Genomic DNA, 19,330 nt, shown 5'->3' with positions numbered 1-19,330 from the left:
TTTTTAAAAGCCACTTTAGGAAAGTACAATTTGGCACAAAAATTGTACGAAATGGCAGGGGTGAAAGCACCCCCTCCTCCTTACTACATCTCCACTCTTAAGTCAACTTTTATTGAAACTGCTTAGCTTTAAAATTAAAAGGAGGTGGAAAGAGAGAAAACAAACCTTGTGTTGGTGCTCTTACATATGTATTTGTATGCAACATATAGTTAGCTCCTGAGAAATTTATTTCAAATATCACAGGATCTGTTCCAAGGCTCTTTTCACTGGCTTGCAACTAAGGCTGTGCTTATGCAATTCATGTTCCAAATGTCTGCTATATAATGCAAAATGCATACAGTATGAGCAGGGAATCCTTGCCCATTGACTGTATCAACAGAATTTCATCTGGCCCTCTGGGTCCCCTCCTGACTATCAGCTGTTTAGTGGGGGAATGCTGAGAATGAAAGGAGCTGACATAAGATGGTGTACAAAGCAAACAATTGCAGCTCCTTTCTCTTCAAGAAAATCTGCAGAGTGGAAAATGTCTGAACAGGGAGGTAGGGTTGTGTTCCTTGCAAGTATGGAAAAAGTGCCCATGCATCTAATTTTGGATGCAAACACAATTTGAAGATTGAATAGCTGTAAAACCTGGCTTGTATACTGTGCATTGGTGTTCTTTTATTTCTTTTACAGGGACTGTGCCTTTTGCACAGCTAGGGCAGAAAAAGAATTCTCCAACACTCTTTAACAAACTTTATTTTAAAAAATCTATGGAGAAAATGGGAAAATGTAACTTGAGTAATTACTTAAAATTAAATACATGCCTCTGTCAAGAATAGGTAAGGTTGGGCTAAGTTTGGTCAAGCTAAAATGGCTCAACCAGAGGGAATTCTGGGGGATTTGTTGAAAGACCTCCGGGATACTCAAGTGTTTAGTGCCAGACAGCTGCAAATTGCTAATGTCAAGAAGATGCAGCTGAGCCTTATCAGTTATCTCTTATCTGCTTCCTGAGATCAAAGTCAGGAGTTTGGTATTGCAGATCAGAGGCCACTTGGCGTGAACTGTCAAGCCCTACTTATCTTCAAAGAAGGTCATCACGAAAGGGGTGTCTAGGATAGCTAATTGGCCCTCTCCCTGTTGCAAGCTAAACCCCATAAAATGAAGGGTTATCCTTCAGTTATTTGTTCCCCCTTTCATCTATCTCGATTGTCTATGGATTTCAGTAAAAGCCTTTGGGAACCAAGCTATCAGACTACGAAGTGAGTATTAGCTAGGATAGGTAAGCTTTGTTATTTTCTTTGTCTGTTTGAATCTCTCACAGTGTTATGTAAATGTATCTCTTGCTCAGTCCAGTTGAGGGTAATTGGCTTTAAAGGAAAGTAATGCTGCTCTTTTTTTTACATGTATCTTTCTTTTTAAATAAACTATCTTCTCTATTTGGTGTGTATTACAGCAGGGCCCCACTCATACGGCAAGTTAGGTTCCAGACCCCCACCGAAAAGCGAAAGCCGCCAAAAAGCGGATCAGCTGTAGCACAGGGGTCTGGAACCTAACCCGCTGATCGCGCCAGAGAAGATCAGCTGTAGCGCACTACAGCTGATCTTCCCCTCCTCCGACACAATCAGCTTGAGCGTGGCAGTCTGATCGCACCAGAAGAGGAGATCAGCTGTAGCGTGCTATGGCTGATCTTCCCGTTCTCTGGCGCTATCAGCTAGAGTGTGGGAGTCTGACCACCCCGGAGGAGAAGAGTAGCTACAGCTGATCTTCTCCTCTTCTGGCGCGATCAGACTCTTGTGCTTGAGCTTCCCCTCCTCCAGCCCGATCAGCTGGAGTGCAGGAGTCTGACCACCCCCGAGAAGAAGATCAGCGGTAGCGCGCTACAGCTGATCTTTCCCTCCTCTGGCGCGATCAGCTTGAGTGCGGGAGTCTGATCACACCAGAAGAGATCAGCTGGAGTGTGGGAGTCTGACCGCCCCAGAGGAGAAGATCAGCTGGAGTGCAGGAGTCTGATCGCCCCCAAGCTGGAGCGCGCAACAGCTGATCTTGTCCTCCTCCGGCGAGATCAGCTGGAGCACGGGGAGCTCCAGCCCCCCTCCAGCTGATCGCCCGGTGGCATTGTATTAGTGGAATGCCAAAAAGCAGGGCACCGAGAAGCGGGGCCCTACTGTACCTGGAGTTAATGACTCTAAATTCAGTTCTTGACCAGGAAGCTACTGACTACTGGTGGTTAATTTAGGTTAGTACTCCAGAGCAAAGAGTTTTAACAATAAGTCTGCTCTGGGATTTAAGGTAGTGCTCTGAGTTCCCGCTTACTCAGAGTGGAAAGTTAGTTAAAAGGGATGGTGGCAGTCTACCTCCTCCCAAGGTTGGCGTTGGGCCTAACTTGGCCCTGGGAATGTGAGATTTTGCCCGGGAAGCAAGGGCCCAGAAAGTTGGGACTGTTCTCGGAAGCAAAGACCCCCCTTGGGGTTGCTGAGGTCAAGGGACCCTAAGGGGCAATCTTTGACAGCCTACCTTAGCTTAGCTTTGTGTGTGAATGTGACAGTGTGTTAACAATGTGTAGATTTCACCACACCCACTCTTGAGTCTGGTGGTGTGTTAACGATGTGTAGATTTCACCACACCCACTCTTGAGTCTGGCTTCACCCACAGCTGGAATGCAGCCCCCATTCATTTTCTTTTATAAGGAAGGTTTCAACCCCAGGGAGCTGTTTACAACAGTATGGAAAAAGTGAAAGCAATATATTTTGAAGAATCAAAGCAAAGGGTGTAGTGGTAAGATTTTTGCTAAGTAAAAAGAGTGTGACATGCTATTCAACTAGTCCCTTCTTACTATTCTCACCTTTTTCTACAAAAAATACTCTGAACTTCATAAGAAATACAAATACTGCATTCAAAACAATTAAACTGGTTTACTATAAATATTTTCTGTGCACAGGTTTTGATTTCCTGGGTGGAGAATTTGGATTCCACAGTAGAGGACCAGTATAGAAGATCCACCCCAACACATCCCTTCCAAGCCCATTAAGCTTAGCTATTACAGCTTCATAATTCATTTTTCCAGCTTTTATCTATAATTTTAAGAAATGCTGTTAAGCACCATCAACAGGCATTGTGCTTTACAGAGGGCCCATATGATAGGACCCTGCACCAAGGAGCTTACAGTCTAAGGCTTGACACAAGGGAGACTACAAGACAAATGAAAAAAAAATAGGATCCATCTCTATACATATAGGTTGGAGCAAGCTAATATTGCTAAAATAGTTTCAGTAAGCACAGGGGAAGCTTCTGCATGAGCAAAGACTTCTCTTTCACTTAACTATCAGAAACTATATAGAAGTAAACAGAGAAGGTCTCAGCAGCTTCATGTATGCACTGGTATCCCAGTGCGTGTGTGTGTAAAAATGAGCTGCTGCATCAGGAGACGTATGTTGTAGTAATCCTACTTTCAGTAATTTATAGCCTACAGAATCTCCCTTCCCTCCCAATGGTTCATATATTTTTTAGCGCACACTACTGAGCAAGACGTATTTCAGCACTACATAAGTTAAAAGCCAGTATAACAATCTTAACTATAAAGATGTAATGAACTTCTTTGTACAGTCACTAAATTTCATATAACATGGATTTACAATGGATTTAAAACTCTTATTTTGAGAATATTCAGCTGAATCAATGATCATGTGCTAAACGATGTAATTCTCCTGATAGATTGTAAAGGTAACACTACATACAGTATACCAGGTACTGCAGTTACATCATGAGAATTTAAATGGTCCACAGAAATGGTTTATTACAGTTATAAAGGCAAAAAATGAATATAGTTACATCAGCTGACTGTGACAGACATGTAGTGTGAAGGATATAATAAAGGATGCCTTTTAACTAGACAAATCAGACAAAAAAGAGTGCATGTACGTCAAGGTGAATGGAAGATTCCCCCCCCCAACATTTATCAAGTTTATGTACTTTTAAATACTCACTCTTTTGCTCCATTTCTTTCATTTCTTCAGGCGGAATTTTTAATTTGTCAATATGCTCCCGTACAACACTTGCCCATTTTTGTAAAGAGTCTACAGCAGTCCATGGCTTAGACATATCCACCACCAACATAACCAAAGTGTCTTTTAGAGAGATGGCTTCCAATGCAAATTTAAGTAGACCTTTATGGTAGAGGTCACCATCCAATATCCATACATTACATCTTGTCTGATCTGTAACAGAAGCAGAAAAAAGGTTTTGTTAACAAGTACCATAGTCTATCATCACTTGACAATATCCAATTAATCCATACTCAAAGTAGACCCATTGTAAAATAAATGTACTGCCTTCAAGTCGATTCCGACTTATGGCGACCCTATGAATAGAGTTTTCATGAAGCTGAGAGGCAGTGACTGGCCCAAGGTCACCCAGTGAGCTTCATGGCTATGTGGAGATTCGAACCCTGGTCTCCCAGGTTGGAGGTTTAGATCCAAAATACAGAAAGTTCTCATTTACTGGTTTTTACAAAAAAAAACGGAGGGGAAATGAAATGGACTGCCTTCCAAGTCGATTCCGACTTATGGCTACACTATAAATAGGGTTTTCATGGTAAGCGGTATTCAGAGGGGGTTTACCATTGCCTCCCCTTGAGGCTAGTCCTCCCCAGCTGGCTGGGGCCTGCTCAGCTTGCCACAGCTGCACAAGCCAGCCCCTTCCTTGTCCGCAACTGCCAGCTGAGGGGCAACTGGGCTCCTTGGGACTATGCAGCTTGCCCATGGCTGCACAGGTGGCAGGGCAGTAACCCCTAAGCCACAATGCAGGGGTGATCTTTAGCAGGCCCTTTACACCCAGGAGACACGAGCAGGGATTTGAATTCACAGACTCTGGACTCCCAGCCAGGCTCTCCTCCCCACTGGGCTATACCAGCTCTTACAGAAAGCATACCCACCCAGAATTATTTTTCTAGTTACATCATGTAATACTAGAACTGCAATATTATATGCCTACAAAACATATTAGCATTTCACTACAGTCTAAAATACGTATTCTATTTGGGCTTAAGGTAATTTGAATTTAGCCTGAATTTAGTAACATTAAGACCAAATCACATGGCTTAGTTCAGTGATATTGGTCTATATTGTACTTCTGAGTAACGATGCCAAGATGACCAGAAAATAAGTAAGACAATGAAAGTAGCTTAGGTGGAATGCACACTGTAAAATACTGAAATTCTTAGTAAGATTTAAAAATGAATAGTTTAAAAGTTAGGATTGCCTGAATGCTTACCTTCATTACCAGGGTTAAACATGCTTTTTAAAGATGCAATACTTGAATTCATTTCATAGTATGTTCTTTGGAAAATTTTAAACAGCTGGAATGAATCACTATTTTTGCAATGACCCATAAAACACTCTTCTCTTCAACTTCCCTTAATAGCAGTGGTATAAACCAGCAAGATGCCTAGTGGGAAAATTTTGGGGTTGATCAGGTTCCTAGAGCTGATGTGCACCTTGTGAACTTTTGTGCAATAAATAAAACTTGCAGAATTCTGTGACATCTGCAATATCTTATCTACACTAGAAGGATTTTTATGTATATTTCAAAGTACAAAAAAGAAATTTTATGACATTGAGAAAAAAGGGAAAGACGAAAAGGCAGAAAAACTAGAGAGAAAATGGACAAGGAAAATTTTGGAGACAAGAGGAGAAGGGAAACAGGAGGCAGAAGTTGAGAAACCAGGGCAGAGAAAAGAGGCAAAATCAAGACAAGAAAGACATAACTGATTGGAAGAAATCGCAACGTTGGATGCAGAACACAGTTGGCAGCTGGGAAGGGATTAGGAAGCAGATGATATAGGCAAGGAATAGTAGGGAAAGATGATGGAGAATGGAAGAAATGACAGATATGGTGATCCAGCAGACATTGTGTAACTGGACTTTCAAAAGCCTTTTAATAAAGTTTCACCCCTAAGACTCCTGAGTAAACTTAGCAGTCAAGTAATAAAAACATCCTTTTATGGACCAGTAACTAGTTAAAGAACAGGAAGCAGAGAGTTCTCATAGTGGAGGATGTAAGAAGCGGAATCCTCCACAGATCTATATTGAGATCTGTACTTACTAACTTGTTAAAGAATGATCTGGAATTCAGGGTGAGCAGTAGGGCTGGGATTCGCTAGCTGGGCCCAATCCGCTTACATTCCATCAAAATGGAATGAAAATCTATTTTGACTTCCCTTTCCCCCCACAAACTTCTGCTTGTTCAAGTTCGATATAGAACCAGGAACCATAAGTTATGCATTCTGAACTTGCGAGGGAATGGAGGGGTGGGACCTCATGCCTTCCCTCCTGCCTGTTCTTGCCTTACTGCTGGCTCTGCTGGGCTCCCTGCGGCAGCACAGGCTGTACCAAATCCCAATTCCCACCAACCATCTCTGCAGGATTGGAAAGGGCAGAGAATGCTGTAGCCTGAGCTGGGGAGGTAGATCCCCCTCTGTGGGCGATCCAACTTCCCTCATTCTCTTCTGAGAAGGCTGCAGAGAAGCGTAGAGAGGCCATGCTGAATGCAACTTCTCTTGTGGATTGTAGCTTCTCCCCCCTTTTAATTTTTTTTTCAGGAAGCAGCGTTGAAACTAGAAAAATTAACAGGCAATCTTAGAGTGCCTCCTTAATGTGAGTGAGGCGCTCTAGGATTTCATGTTAATTTCTGTAGCATTAACCCTTTAAGCAGCAATCCAATGCCTTCAGGATCAGTCCACAAAGAGAACAGATGGGCGAATTTTTAAAAAATCCAGTCCCAAGTCCAATTTGGGCAGAATTCTCCATCCCTAGTGAATTGTAAGGTGGCCAAGTACCCTGATGACATCAAATTGTTCAGGGTTGTAAAAACTTAAAGGGATTGCAAGGAGCTCCAAAAGTATCTCTCCAAACTGTGTGAATGTGCTTTAAAATGGCAAATGCAGTTCAATGCAAGCAAATTTAAAATGCTATACACTGGGATAAAAAATCCTAACTTCCCATATACACTAATGGGGTCTAAACTGGCAATGATTGACCAGGAAATTTGGGGGTCGTAATGGATAGCTCAATGAAAATGTCAACCCAGTGTGCGGCAACAGTAAAAAGGTGAATTCCACATTAAGGATTACAAGGAAAGGAGCTGAAAATAAAATTGCCGACGTCGTAATGCCTTTAGCAAACCTAGGGTGTGACCAAACTTGGGAAAACTGTACTGTTTTGGTTGTCACATCTCAAAAAGGATATTGTTGTACAGAAAAAGACAACCAAAATGATCAACTGGCTGGAGCAACTCCCCCACAAATAAAGGTTGCAACATTTGGGGCTTTTAATTTAGAAGGGAAAAAAGACAACTAACAGGTGTGACCTAACAGATATATATAAAATTAGGTACACAGTAGAGAAAGTGAACAGAGTTTTTTCTCCTGCTCTCATAGGACTCCTTTGGGAGGAAGAGTGGGATATAAATTTAATAAATAAATAGTACTAGAGCCAGGGATCATCAAATGAAACTTAATGATGGGAGATTCAGGGGAGACAAAGGAAGTACTTCTTCACACACTTTACACAAATTCCTGGAAGATAAGGCTATCTGTAACTACTAGTTGTGATGGCTATATTACTTCCAATATCAGAAGCCTCTGAATGCCAATTGCTGGGATTCAGAAGTAGGTGAACATTGTAGCACTTGTGAACTTCCCACAGGCATCTGGCTGGCTACTATTAGAACAGAATGGTGAACTAGATAGGCCTTTGGCCTGATCTAGCAGGGCTCTTCTTATTCCTAGCAGCCATTGTCAACCTCATCCACCCTCCCGAACACGCATTCTCCCTAGCATCACCCTTCTCCCACTATTCACCTTCCCTAGCTTACCAACTCCCTTCACCAGAACAGAAAACAAGAAAAGACAGCTATAACAGGTTGCAGACAGAATCTGGAAGTTGCTGGCTAGTAAAAATGCTATGCATTTTAAAAGGTTGGAGTATGCTCAAGCAATGCAAAGATTAATGTTTTCACTGTTGTAGTTATTAGAACTGGTACTTACCATCTCTGTCTTCATCATGTACATTTAAGTACAAATATTCCATTCCTCTTCCTTTCTTGTATTCCTCAATTCCCTGAAGTTTTCCAATTAAACTAGTTTTACCTGCTCCATCTTCTCCTAGAAAATGTTAAAAAGTGAGCTTTAATAATTCCATATATGCAATGTCTTTGTGGTAATATATTTATTTCGATTGGTGGAAATGAGCTTGGGTTAAAATATTGGACCCAAATAGTTCTTGTCTGTTACACACATTATCATGTAGACATGGTATAAGGTATGCTCACTCATATCTCTGCTATGTTTTTTGTACACCGCCCAGAGAGCCTTCGGGCTTAGGGCAGTATATAAATTAAATTAAATAAATAAATAAATAAAATATGTATTCTATGTAGACTAGAACATCAGCAAGAATAGCATATGAACAGGTCCTGCAAGTGAAGATCTCACGTCACCAAAAAAAATCAATGCAAGATATGTCAAGGTTGAAGCTACATGTCATGGAGTTTCATGTAGCTTCAGCCTTGGGGTTGCAAAGGAAAAGGGGTAATTGGATGAAAGTTTAGCCCCTCCCTTGCTGCTTCTCCACTATGGCAACTGGAGTTTTAGTATACCAAGTAACTGTGACATATGTGTAAGTGGTTCAAGTATGGACTCCACATCGAATCAAAACAATGTAAGTTGTGCTAAAAGCAAGGCTCAAGTTAACTTTCCCCAAATTAAATTCATAGCAAAACATCAAGAGGTTTTAATCTTTACAACCCAAGACATCTTTTGCCTAAAAATTACAAGCTGCTTGCCATCTGCAACTATGATGGCACACAGCAAATCTTCTTTTAAATTAGCACCTTTATTAATTATGGGCCCATTACTGCAATTTGAACTGAGATCTGCTGATGCTATCTTATTTATTGTTTTAATAATTTATATATTGAATATTATTTATCGTTTTGATGGTTTGATTATTTACTCTGTACTAATAAACTTTATTTAGGGGTTTCACCCTGAAAAGCAGGCTAGAGATATCTTAACATAATAAAAAGTAAGCTGCCACGTCAGGGGAAGAGGGCAGCAGTGAAGCGGGTCAGCAAGCAGACCACACAGAAGTCTGGGTGGGTGGGAGGCTGCCAGCAGCCCTGACCTGGGGGGATGGGAGGGAAGCTAGCAGTACCTGCCACCTCAATAGCTAGATAGGAGGCCGCTGGCAGCAGTCTTGCCCTATATTGGTGAGAGTCTCTGCTGAGGAACATGCAAAAACTGTTCGATTTCACAAAGATGTTCTAAGATGTGTTATTCAGATGTGTGATCAATATATTTCATTCATTTCTTGAATAAAAAGTTGACTTCATAGTTCTCTTTTATTCTAGCCCCAGTAGTATTCAAGATATACATTAGGATTTTTTAGCTCCTCCTCTAGTGTGCCCTAAAAATATCCCCCAATAGGTTAGATGGACCCACTAGGGCAGCATTGGCAGCTATTGGGGGAAAAAAAGATCAGCACTCATACACTGAGCACACAGCCTTTCTGCATCTTGGCCAGTAGCCAGGACCACCTCATGTATAGCTAAATCAAACATTAAGTAGCTGAAATGTATGATCCCCTCAAAGCAACATCTTTTACTAAGACTCTCTCACACATTCCCTAGCCTGCAAAATATTAGCAAGGACACCTACCTTTGCTTAGTCCGGCAGCTAATGCTTATTATTATGTCTAGGCCAGAAATATCAGGCATGCATTCCAGTTTGGAAAGCATGCATCCCACAAGCACAGGTCAAGTGCTAGTAAATAAAGCTATTAAGTGGGCCACAATGCAAGATAACCCACTATTGAGACTAACATGATACTTACTAGTCCATGGGTTCTCAACAAGGGGGGAATTCCCCCCAGGGGGGAATTTTAGGGTTCAAGGGGGGGGAATTGGGACCACTATTCAGCAAAGTGTGATGTCCTGTACATTATGTACAATCTGTAAAATTGTAGTTTGTTTTTAATTTAATCTGCGACATTCAATAAAGTTTATTGAATGTCACAGATTAAAATCGATTCTTGAACATCCAGCATTATTTTCATTGCAAAATTAAATTATTATCTAAAGACCAGAAAGTGTTCCAAGAAATTCTGTTATAATATAAACTAAGACATTTTTCTCTCACGAGAAACACCACCGTCACTCGCGAAACATCAACACGCTATGAGAGACTATCTTGGGAAGGGAGGAATTATATTCTGAACAATGGTGAAAGGGGGGAATGGAGCAAAAAAGGTTGAGAACCACTGTACTAGTCCTAACTGTATTTTACCAGTAAGAAATACTTCAGTAGTTTTGAAGAACTTTTTCAAGATTTGTTTGAAAGCAGACATTTGGATTTATCTGAATATTTTTCATTTGCCTATTAACCAAAATAGTCAAGGCAACCTATAATAACCAAACAGTTAAAGTACAAAAATATAACTGACACCACAATAGGCATAAATAAGGTACGCAAGAATCAATGTTTTTAAGTGTCAGTTACATGAAAATACCCCTTAAAAATAACTAAATTTCAAATCAAATCTGAATTTAATACAAGCAAGGTAGTCCTCAGAAAAATGTAGTAAGGAAGCCAAGCCATAAATCACATGGTCTTTGATGTCTGTATACTAATGCACAGAGTATGGGAAACAAGCAGGACGAACTTGAACTCTTAATACAGGAGGGCAATTACAACTTGATAGGTATAACTGAAACTTGGTGGGATGACTCCCATGACTGGAATACAGTAATTGAAGGATATAATTTGTTCAAAAAGAACAGAAGGAATAAAAAGGGAGGTGGAGTTGTGCTATATGTTAAAAATATATATCCCTGCACAGAAATTCAGGAAGATGAGCTTGGTAGCTCCACCGAGAGTATCCGGATTAAGATTAATGGGGCAAGTAATAAAAGGAATGTGGTGCCTGGAGTCTACTACCAACCACCCAATCAAGGAGAAGACGAGAATGTAACTTTTGAAAAGCAAATTGTCAATGTTTTGAGGAGGCATGATGTAGTAGTAATGGGGGACTTCAATTATCCCAATATGCTGTGATTAGTAGGAGCCAGCATGGGTTTGTCAAGAAAAAATCCTGTCAAACTAATCTCATCTCTTTTTTTGATCGGGTCACTAGCCTAGTAGATGGTGGAAATGCTGTAGATGTCATCTATCTAGATTTCAGCAAAGCGTTTGACAAAGTCCCCCACGACCTTTTGATTAGCAAACTCGTCAAACGCGGACTACATGGAAATACTGTCAGGTGGATTCACAACTGGTTGGAAAACCGTACTCAAAGAGTGGTCGTCTGTGGCTCTGCTTCGGACTGGAAGGAGGTCTCGAGTGGAGTGCCACAGGGTTCTGTCCTGGGGCCGATACTCTTCAACATTTTTATCAATGACTTAGATGATGGGGTGGAGGGAAGCCTTATGAAGTTTGCGGATGATACGAAACTGGGAGGGATAGCTAACACAATGGAAGACAGGAATAAAATCCAAAGGGACCTGGATAGACTAGAAAATTGGGCTGAAATTAATAAAATGACATTCAATAAAGACAAATGCAGGATTCTGCATTTAGCCCACAAAAACAAAATGCATGGGTACAGGATGGGAAATACCCGGCTTAGCAGTAGTGCGTGTGAGAAGGACCTTGGAATTGTAGTGGATCGCAAGTTGAACATGACTCAGCACTGTGATGCTGCGGCAAAAAAGGCAAACATGGTTTTGGGATGCATAAACAGAGCTATAGTTTCCAGGTCGAGGGAAGTAATAGTCCCACTATATTCTGCATTAGTCAGGCCTCATCTGGAATACTGCGTTCAGTTCTGGGTGCCTCATTTTAAGAAAGATATAGACAAGTTAGAGCGGGTTCAGAAGAGGGCAACAAGGATGATAGCTGGTACGGAGAACAAGTCTTATGAGGAAAGGTTGAAGGAACTTGGCATGTTCGGTCTGGTGAAGAGAAGGCTGAGGGGCGACATGATTACACTCTTTAAGTACCTGAAGGGCTGTCACATAGAGAAGGGTACAGATTTGTTCACTGCTGCCCCAGAGGGTAGGACTAGGTCTAATGGTTTTAAGTTGCAGGAGCGTAGATTCAGATTGGACATTAGAAGGAACTTCTTGACAGTAAGGGCAGTTCTGCAATGGAACCGACTGCCTAGGGAGGTGGTGGGATCCCCTTCGCTGGATGTCTTCAAGCAGACGCTGGACAGCTATCTGCGGGAGATGCTCTAGCTGTGGATTTCCTGCTGTGAGCAGGGGGTTGGACTCGATGGCCTACAAGGCCCTTTCCAACTCTATGATTCTATGATCTGTTGGGAGACAAATTCTGCCAAACACAGCCCCTCCAAGAAATTTCTAACTTGTGCTGGAGATAACTTTCTCCTACAGAAAGTGGAGGAAGCAACCAGAGGATCAGCTATCCTGGACTTGATTCTAACCAATAGAGATGATTTGGTGGATGAAGTGGCAGTTATGGGAACTCTGGGGGAAAGTGACCACACCATTCTCGAATTCGTGATTTTAACAGAAACAAAAGCTGAGAGTAGCCATACATGCACCCTGGACTTCAGGAAAGCTGATTTCAATAAACTCAGAACAATTGTAAGTATGGTTCCATTGCAAGCGACCCTAATGAGAAAAGGAGTGCAAGATGGGTGGAAGTTTCTAAAGAAGGAAATTCTAAAAGCACAATGGCCAACAAAGAAACGGTAGCACAGCTACTCAATGAGGATGGAAAAATGATAACAGATGACAAAGAGAAGCAGAAGTGCTCAATTCCTACTTTGGCTCAGTCTTCTCCCAAAAAAAGGGTCTATGACTCTTCCGGGAAACATGAAGTAGAAGTGGCAGGATTGGAGCTTGAGCTTGACAGACAAATGGTCAAGGAAGGAATACCTAATCACTTTGAATGAGTTCAAATCGGCAAGGCCCGATAAACTGCATCCTAGAGTATTGAAGGAACTGGCTGAAGAACTCTCAGAACCGCTGTCTGTTATCTTTGCGAAATCATGGAGGACCGGTGAAGTGCCGGATGACTGGAGAAGAGCTAATGTTGTTCCTATCTTCAAAAAGGGCAAAAAGGAGAAACTGGGGAACTACAGACCAGTCAGCCTAACATCAATCCCTGGAAAAACTCTGGAACAGATTATAAAACAGTCGATCTGTAAGCACCTTGAAAACAATGCAGTGATTACTAGGAGCCAACATGGATTTATGAAAAAAAATCCTGCCAAACTAATCTTATCTCATTTTTTTGATCGGGTAACCTCCCTTGTAGACTGTGGGAATGCTGTGGACAAAACATATCTCAACTTCAGCAAAGCTTTTGACAAAGTGCCCCATGATATTCTGATTAGCAAACTAACTAAATATGGGCTGGATGGAACAACTATCAGGTGGATCCACAGCTGGCTCCAGAATCTTACTCAGAGTGCTTATCAATGGTTCCTTCTCAAACTGGGTGGAAGAAACCAGTGGGGTACCACAGGGCTCGGTCCTGGGCCCAGTGCTCTTCAACATTTTTATTAACGACTTGGATGAGGAGGTACAGAGCATGCTTATCAGTTTTGCAGATGATACAAAATTGGGGGGCATAGCTAATACCATGGAAGACACAAAGAAAATTCAAGGGGACCTTGATAGGCTGGAGCATTGGACTGAAAACAACAGAATGAAATTCAACAGGGATAAATGCAAAGTTCTACACTTAGGAAAAGGAAACCAAATGCACAGTTATAAGATGGGGGATACTTGGCTCAGCAATACGACATGTGAGAAGGATCTTGGAATTGCCGCTGATCACAAGCTGCATATGAGTCAACAGTGTGATGTGGCTGCAAAAAAGGCAAACGCTATATTAGGCTGCATTAACAGAAGTATAGTTTCCAAATCGCATGAAGTATTAGTTCCCCTCTATTCAGCACTGGTTAGGCCTCATCTTGAATACTGCATCCAGTTCTGGTCTCTGCACTTCAAGAAGGATGCAGACAAACTAGAACAGGTTCAGAGGAGGGCAGAAAGGATGAGCAGGGGACTAGAAATCAAGCCCTATGAGGAGAGACTGAAAGAACTGGGCATGTTTAGCCTGGATAAGAGAAGACTGAGGGGAGATATGACAGCACTCTTCAAGTACATGAAAGGTTGTTACACAGAGGAGGGCTGGGGTCTCTTCTCAATCATCCCAGAGTGAAGGACACGGAATAATTGGCTCAAGTTGCAAGAAGCCAGATTTCGACTGAACATCAGGAAAAACTTCCAAACTGTTACAGCCATACAACAATGGAACCAATTACCTAGAGAGGTAGTGGGCTCTCTGACACTGGAGGCATTCAAGAGGCAGCTGAACAGCTATCTGTCGGGAATGCTTTGATTTGGATTCCTGCACTGAGCAAGGGAGTTGGACTTGATGGCCTTATAGGCCCAACTCTACTATTCCATGAGACGGCACCTATCTAATATTTAAGGGGAATGAATTCCAAAGGGATTAAAAAGTACTGATCCTAATACAGCACCCTGTGGGACTCCACTTTTTATATCCCTCCATTATGAAAACTATCCATTTATTCTTATTCTCTGTTTCCTGTTCTTTAATCAGTTATGTCCATGAGATATAGGTGCTGGGTGACATCATATCTTATCCCATGTCTGCTAATGCAAAATTAATTAGTGGAATTCATTGCCATATGAGGAGAAGCCAGCACAAATAGCAATATTTATTTATTAACAAAAGTATTTCTATACCAACATATCATAAAATATTAAAACATTAAAGTTTAAAGGTTCATGGGAACATCAGTCTATCAATAGTTATAAGGCATGATAGTTAAGAGTGCAATATCCATTTAGCATAATACCATGTTTCCCCATGATGCCCTTTCTGCAAGTTTCCCAGAAGCACTTGGCCAACCAGCGTTGGAGACATAGTACTAGTGACTGCTTGGATCTTTGGTCTAATGCTAAACAAAGAAATTCATACTACATTTTTAATGAATAAAACAGTGTCAATAATTCATGCTAAATGTCATTTTTATTTTAAAAAATATGTCCTTCTTCCTCTCTGCCACAACTTGTAGTAGAAAGCGAGAGAGCCACAACACATTCTTAAGACTATGAAACATTCTGTATTTTAGCTCTATCTACTGTCATATCTCCAGTCCTTTCACCCTTTATATTCTGTATTTTGCAGAATCATGAATTCCTCTTTTTATTTTATTTATTACTTACCTTCAAAAACATCCCTCACCAAGCAGAATCTCAGGACAATGAACACACATAACCATAAAACAATTAATTTAAACATAATTAAACCAATGACAGAAGTTCAGCAGCAAAAATAGCATACCCACCCACAGACCATCCATAAATGCCTGCGTGAACAAGCATATTTGAAGCTGTTGCTGAAACCACCAGCAAGGGGGACAGCCTTATCTCAATAAGGAGAGATTTCTACAAACAGGGATCCACCACAGAGAAGGCCCTATCCCTGGTCTGTATCACCTGTCCTTACAAAGCTATTCCAGCACCTGGAGAGGGAAATTCCTCCTGGTCTTTGCACATTGCTGTTCTGGGCTCCTTTGGGAGGATGGACAGGATATTCTACTCCTACCACTACTACTAATAATATACAGTACAGAATGTATTTTTTGTTCCCCATCTTGCCATGTCTGGTATTACGTAAGGGCATTTAACCACAAGCAGGTATGCTGGCAGACAGAATACCAAGTGTAACTGTGTTTAGTCATCCTCATATATAATATAATGCTCTTCCCAGTTTCATCCCAAAGGGGTGAAAACAAGGCAGGGAGCCAAGCAGAGTGATCACTCAAAAGCAGGTCATAAGTAAACACCTTACATGTACTATTTCAAGAAACAAGCTTACTGAGAACACTATGCCTGTTCCCTCATTATCAGGAACATTGTAAGCGAAGTCAGCAAGGGAACTAGCTTCTGCAATGACAAAATCTGGATCAGGGATATCACTCAGCGTACAATGCAGACAATACCAGTTGTTCATAAGCCACCCCACCAAAACAAAAACAAATGTGCTGATGCAGAAGATGCACCTTAATACACCCAATTATCAGCTTCTCTCAAACACGTCAATGAAAGCATCACCTTTAGTGCCAAGGAAAAAAAAAAAGAACAGAGGAAGGAGGTGCTAACCAAATTTAATGGGTGGAGACAGGAAGCCATAATGCAAGCCAGTAACAGAGAGGCAGGCTGCTGCTGACACATAATCTGACAACAATGCCATCGACAGGCCTTATGCAGAGTTCACTTCCCCTAGTCTGCTAGTCAGCTAGCCAACAAACAGTAGCGACCATTAATGGATCCTGGAAGTGAGATTTAAAGTATTACACAGTATGCTGTTGTTCAGTGCAACAATAAGAAAAAGCTAAATTTAAACAATATACCGACAATTCATTTTCTATTTTGTTGTTGTTGTTATGTGCCTTCAAGTCGAGTACGACCTATGGAGACCCTATGAATCAGTGACCTCCAACAGCATCTGTCACGAACCACCCTGTTCAGATCTTGTAAGTTCAGGTCTGTAGCTTCCTTTATGGAATCAATCCATCTCTTGTTTGGTCTTCCTCTTTTCCTGCTCCCTTCTGTTTTTCCCAGCATTATTGTCTTTTCTAGTGAATCATATCTTCTCATGATGTGTCCAAAGTATGATAACCTCAATTTCATCATTTTAGCTTCTAGTGATAGTTCTGGTTTAATTTGTTCTAACACCCAATTATTTGTCTTTTTCACAGTCCATGGTATGCACAAAGCTCTCCTCCAACACCACATTTCAAAGGAGTTGATCTTTCTCTTATCTGGTTTTTTAACTGTCCAACTTTCACATCCATACATAGAGATTGGGAATACAATGGTCTGAATAATCCTGACTTTAGTGTTCCGTGGTACATCTTTGCATTTGAGGACCTTTTCTAGTTCTCCCACAGCTGCCCTCCCCAGTCGTAGCCTTTTTCTGATTTCTTGATTATTGTCTCCATTTTGGTTAATGACTGTGCCAAGGTATTGATAATCCTTGACAAGTTCAATGTCCTCATTGTCAACTTTAAAGTCACATAAATCTTCTGTTGTCATTACTTTGGTCTTTTTGACGTTCAGCTGTAGTCCTGCTTTTGTGCTTTCCTCTTTAACTTTCATCAGCATTCGTTTCAAATCATTACTGGTCTCTGCTAGCAGTAAGGCATTGTCTGCATATCTTCAATTATTGATATTTCTCCCTCCAATTTTCACCCCTCCTTCATCTTGGTCCATAGGAATAGTGCGATCAATGAACAGCTGCAGACACCCCTCCCTCCTGCACAACCTACAAACACAACGCGGTCCCCTGCATCCATTCCGCACACACCCTCCACCCTAAACGGAACAACAGTGGGAAAGAGGCCCAGCCCTCTATTTCATAACTAAAAGTCTGGGAAAAGAGAAACAGACAGCACAATGAACAAAAACAAAGAAACAAACAGACGGAAACAGGTAAGAGAGGGGTCACTTACCCAGCAGCACGACGTTTTTCCCCGAAGGCAGTTTAGATCGGGAACGAGTAGATACCTCGCTGAGGATGCAGGACCTGTCGGGACATAAGAAAACCAAGGAAAGCGATGAGCAAGGGAAGGTCTGTGGGAAGGAGTCACGCTCCTCTCACGACCCGAGAAGATGGTGCAGCGGCAGCAGCAGGATGGGCAAGGTGGAAGATGCGGGAGAAAGAGAGCGCTATGGTTAAGGGAAGAAAAGAGAACCCTCCCCCGGAGGACGGGGGGGAGACCCACAACATGGCGGAGGGGGCATTCCCCGGGGACCATGGGACACCCTCCCCTCCCCGCGCAAAAAAAGGTAGCGCGTGGGGAGGGGCGAGGATTCGGGAAGACACCTGGCCCGCAATGACGGGATGGGAAGGACCTACCAGGCAGTAACGGTCCCTCTCTAGTGAGGGCGCGGAGAAGGGGGGGGTCTCAATTACCAGAGATTCTGCCCATCGTCCTCGTCACCACCCGCTCTCGGGTCAGCGCCGCTGCTGCTATTTGTGGCATTGAAAACAGCAGCCCCATAACCCAAGCCCAGCCCCGGCGAAGAAGAGGAACCGAAGGAGCCGGCTCGCCCTCCTATCACCGCCGCCATCTTCGCTGTACACACACACACACAACCAGGAGAGGGGGAGAGAGAGAGAGCGCGCGCGCTCCCTTCGCTCCACTCTCTACCTCCCCACCACGCAAAGCGCTGCTACTGCTGCTGCCGCCGCTTCGCTCCTCTTCAATGAGAGAGAGAAAGGAGCAGGCGGCAACAGCAACAGCCGCGGTAGCGTTGACAGGAACCCGGATGTTGGGACTGAAAGTGGAGGAGGCGGGTCAGGAGCTGGTGAGGCGTGGGAAGGAGTGGCGGCCTCCCTCCCCATCCCCTCCGCACCCCGTCGTTATTGTTGCTGCTGCAATCAATGCTTTCTGCGCCCACCGTCCCTTCACTGACCGCGATATTATTGTTGACTTGGTGGGTGACGAAAACAAAGGCGGAAAAGTCGTCTGACACGTTGATCACAAACACAGTACGCTGACAAACCCACTCACGCCGGGCTCACCGACTGGTGACGCCCTTGGCTTGCCAACCACACTTTTCACGTCTATTCAAGTGTTCGCCAGGGCTTTGTTGACAGGTAAAGAATCCCTAAACTACTATGACAGCAGGAAGCAAAGACACCTTTAGCCAGGGTCTAGGATTGTCTTGAAAAATAGAAGTGCCAGTGGTCAAGCCACATCCTCTAACCATAAAAATAATTAAAAAATCATTTGTGGACCCAGTCCCACTGCATGACATACATAAATTTGGGATTATGCTTCATGCATCTCATGAAGTGGAGTGTCTGGTCCATGGAAGCTTATGCTATAATAAAATGTATTAGTCTTTGATATCCTACCCGAGTCTTTTTTTTTCTGTGGCACCTTAAATCTAACAGTTTTATTTGGACACAAGTTTTCCTGGACTAGCACCCATTTCAGATTACACATTAAATACTTCTTGCATGGAAGACATGGGTTCTAGCCCCTGCAGCAATAAATCTATTTTTAAGGTGCCATCCGTGAGCTTTTAAAAATATTTTCTGTAACAGCCATCCCTTTGGAATTTGGCATTTATAATCACTCAAACCTGAAAATCTTCCTCTTCTCTAATGTGATTGTTGGTGTCTGAAGTGGAAAATTCAGATGGAACCACCTTCCATTCATTCATAAGTGAATTCATTCATTCTTCTCAGTGGTGGCCCCCGAACTATGGAACAGTCTCC

General features: G+C 42.4%; 1 protein-coding gene across 1 annotated transcript in view; it reads right to left on the bottom strand.

Annotated features, from left to right (window-relative positions):
• DYNC1LI1 (dynein cytoplasmic 1 light intermediate chain 1) overlaps window positions 1–18,385 on the bottom strand; it is a 38,112-nt gene extending 19,727 nt beyond the window's left edge. The window contains exons 1-4 of the mRNA XM_061586873.1: window positions 18,017–18,385; window positions 17,553–17,626; window positions 8,024–8,140; window positions 3,966–4,196 (exon numbers count right to left, since the gene is read on the bottom strand). Coding sequence (XP_061442857.1) covers window positions 3,966–4,196; window positions 8,024–8,140; window positions 17,553–17,626; window positions 18,017–18,174 — 580 coding nt within the window. The 5' untranslated portion in view covers window positions 18,175–18,385. The remainder of the gene's footprint in view (window positions 1–3,965; window positions 4,197–8,023; window positions 8,141–17,552; window positions 17,627–18,016) is intronic.
• Between the last annotated feature and the right edge of the window lie 945 nt (window positions 18,386–19,330).

The sequence above is a fragment of the Rhineura floridana genome, chromosome 10 (genome assembly GCF_030035675.1).
Source record: "Rhineura floridana isolate rRhiFlo1 chromosome 10, rRhiFlo1.hap2, whole genome shotgun sequence".
Lineage (NCBI taxonomy): Eukaryota > Metazoa > Chordata > Lepidosauria > Squamata > Rhineuridae > Rhineura > Rhineura floridana.
This window is presented reverse-complemented; position numbering and strand designations above follow the sequence as displayed.